The 2,667-nt window shown below is 55.1% G+C and overlaps 1 protein-coding gene across 1 annotated transcript; it reads left to right on the forward strand.

Annotated features, from left to right (window-relative positions):
* Positions 1-661: 661 nt before the first annotated feature.
* CHGG_10575 (acetyl-CoA hydrolase) lies at positions 662-2,368 on the forward strand (the record flags this gene model as incomplete). The annotated part of the gene is made up of 4 exons (XM_001228501.1): positions 662-813; positions 885-1,035; positions 1,130-1,648; positions 1,712-2,368. 4 exons carry the CDS (start codon positions 662-664, stop codon positions 2,366-2,368), a joined length of 1,479 nt encoding a protein of 492 aa, XP_001228502.1.
* Between the last annotated feature and the right edge of the window lie 299 nt (positions 2,369-2,667).

The following is a 2,667-nucleotide window of genomic DNA, read 5'->3' on the forward strand; positions in this document are numbered from 1 at the left end:
CGAGTCAGCAATAGCCGAGCTTATTGCCCCGGGTGCGGCTGAACGAGCTTCGATCGAGTGCCCGAGCGGGTCCACACGAGGCCAATTTTCCTCCGCGCCAGGGGTTGCGGGGCCTTGTCGCGCCCTAAATTGGGCTGTGATTGGACAATGTGGCCTGTCAAATCTGATGACATCACTCTGTTTGCACTCTTTTTCTCTCCATCATCGCTTCACAGTCAAGGCTCAGGAAGCAAATGACCCTCAAATATACTAGAAAAATGCATTTAGAAGTATGAATTCATGGATATACATGATAATGACCACCCATGGCATGCCCACGCCGTGTCGGTGAGGTTAGTGGGGGGTGGGGTCTGGGGGATGTGCCTGCCGGACGATGAACAGACGAAAGATGGGGGTCTGGAACTGGGGATGGCCTGCAGCTATGATACCGCCTGGCTCAATAATTTATTAACTCGCCCTGCTGCTCCTCAAGAATATCCATAGCTTTTTCCGGATGCTTAGCAACTCTTCCTGACATACTCCGTGGACTTCGGACCGATCGCTGGTCTCGTCGTGTGCTGCTGCCCCTCTCCACTCCTTCTTTCTTTGTGTGATTTCCTCTTTTTTTCTTCTTACCTCTTTTTCTTGCTACCCCCCTACATATTCTAGACGTCAATTCGATATGGCATCCCCTATTGCTTCGGCCGCGCTCAGGTCGCGCATCAAGCGCCCTTCGATGCTGAAAAAGCTGTGCCGGCCTGAGGACATGCTACCGCATTTCCCCAATGGCGCCTATATCGGTTGGTCCGGATTTACCGGCGTCGGATACCCTAAGTAAGACTCCGTCCGGAAAAGAAGGGTTGGAATCTAGGCCGATTGCTAACCACCTGCCTACCTGCCTACAGGAAGATGCCTACTTTCCTTGCCGATCACGTCGAGAAGAATAGCCTTCAGGGCCAGCTACGGTACAGCTTGTTTGTTGGTGCCTCATCGGGCGCCGAGACTGAGAACCGCTGGGCTGCGCTAGACATGATCGAGAGGCGGGCTCCCCACCAAGTCGGGAAGAACATTGCCAAGGGCATCAACGAAGGCCGGATTAAGTTCTTCGACAAACATCTGTCCACGTTCCCGGTGGACCTCGTATACGTAGGGACAACCGCAGCTCCTAGCCCCCACCGAGCAGGATAGTAACGGAAAACAGGGCTTCTATACAAAGGACAGGCCAAACAATAAGATCGACGTTGCTGTCGTGGAGGCGACCGAGATCAAGGAAGATGGTAGCATCGTCCCCGGTGCCTCCGTCGGTGCTACGCCCGAGCTTCTCCAGCTCGCCGACAAGATCGTTATTGAAGTCAACACGGCCCTTCCCAACTTTGATGGCCTACATGACATCACCATGACCGATCTTCCCCCGCGCCGGAAACCATACCTAATCACCGACGTTGAAGACCGCATCGGTACCAACTCGATCCCGATCGACCCCGAGAAAGTAGTCGGGATTCTTGAGTCAGACTATCAGGATCAGACCCTCCCCAATTCCCCGGCCGATGAGACGTCGCAGAAGATTGCCGGCCACCTGATCGAGTTCTTTGAGCATGAAGTCAAGCACGGTCGCCTCCCCGCCAACCTTCTACCTCTGCAGTCGGGCATCGGAAACATCGCCAACGCAGTTATAGGCGGCTTGGACAACTCTAACTTTCGCAACCTCAAGGTGTGGACCGAGGTCATCTAGGACACCTTCCTCGATCTGTTCGACTCTGGCCGCCTCGACTTCGCCACAGCCACCTCGGTACGCTTCTCCCCAGCCGGGTTTGAGCGTTTCTACCAGAACTGGGAGGCCTACCACAACAAGCTGCTCCTCCGCTCGCAGCAGGTGTCCAACTCGCCCGAGATCATCCGCCGCCTCGGTGTCATCGGCATGAACACCCCCGTTGAGGTCGACATCTATGCCCACGCCAACTCGACCTGCGTCATGGGCAGCCGCATGCTCAACGGCCTGGGCGGTTCCGCTGATTTCCTTAGGAGCGCGAAGTACAGTATCATGCACACGCCGTCGACGCGCCCTTCCAAGGCGGACCCCCACGGTGTGAGCTGCATCGTGCCCATGTGCACGCACATTGACCAGACCGAGCACGACCTCGACATCATCGTCACCGAGAACGGCCTGGCTGACGTGAGGGGTCTGAGCCCCCGTGAGCGCGCCCGCGTGATCATCGATAAGTGCGCCCATGAAGTGTATAGACCCATCCTCAAGGCCTACTTTGAGAAGGCCGAGAGCGAGTGCCTACGCAAGGGCATGGGACACGAGCCGCACCTGCTCTGGAACGCGTTTGACATGCATCGCGCGCTGAGCGAGCAGGGGAGCATGCAGAAGGTTAAGCTGTGGTAAGGGTCGAGAAAAGGAGATAAATCCTTATCAAGGAAAAGGGAGCAAGGGAATGGGGATCCCTATCGAGGTTTTCTTGTGTACGCATATCAGCGATCTTGGGGGACTATTCGGGGCGTTTATAACGTATATAAAGGTTATTATATACAATCGGATAGTTATGCAACATTCAGGAACCTGTAAAACCCTGCTCAGCGTTCTGTTTATCGTCCTCGGCATAACTTGACCTTCCGGGCTGCTAATTCTGAAGTCCCCGTGGCAAAAAAGCCGCAATCGCAGTCTCTCATCTTCGGTAGCAAAGT

This window comes from Chaetomium globosum, genomic scaffold, assembly GCF_000143365.1.
Source record: "Chaetomium globosum CBS 148.51 scaffold_7 genomic scaffold, whole genome shotgun sequence".
In the NCBI taxonomy this organism is placed as follows: Eukaryota; Fungi; Ascomycota; class Sordariomycetes; order Sordariales; family Chaetomiaceae; genus Chaetomium; species Chaetomium globosum.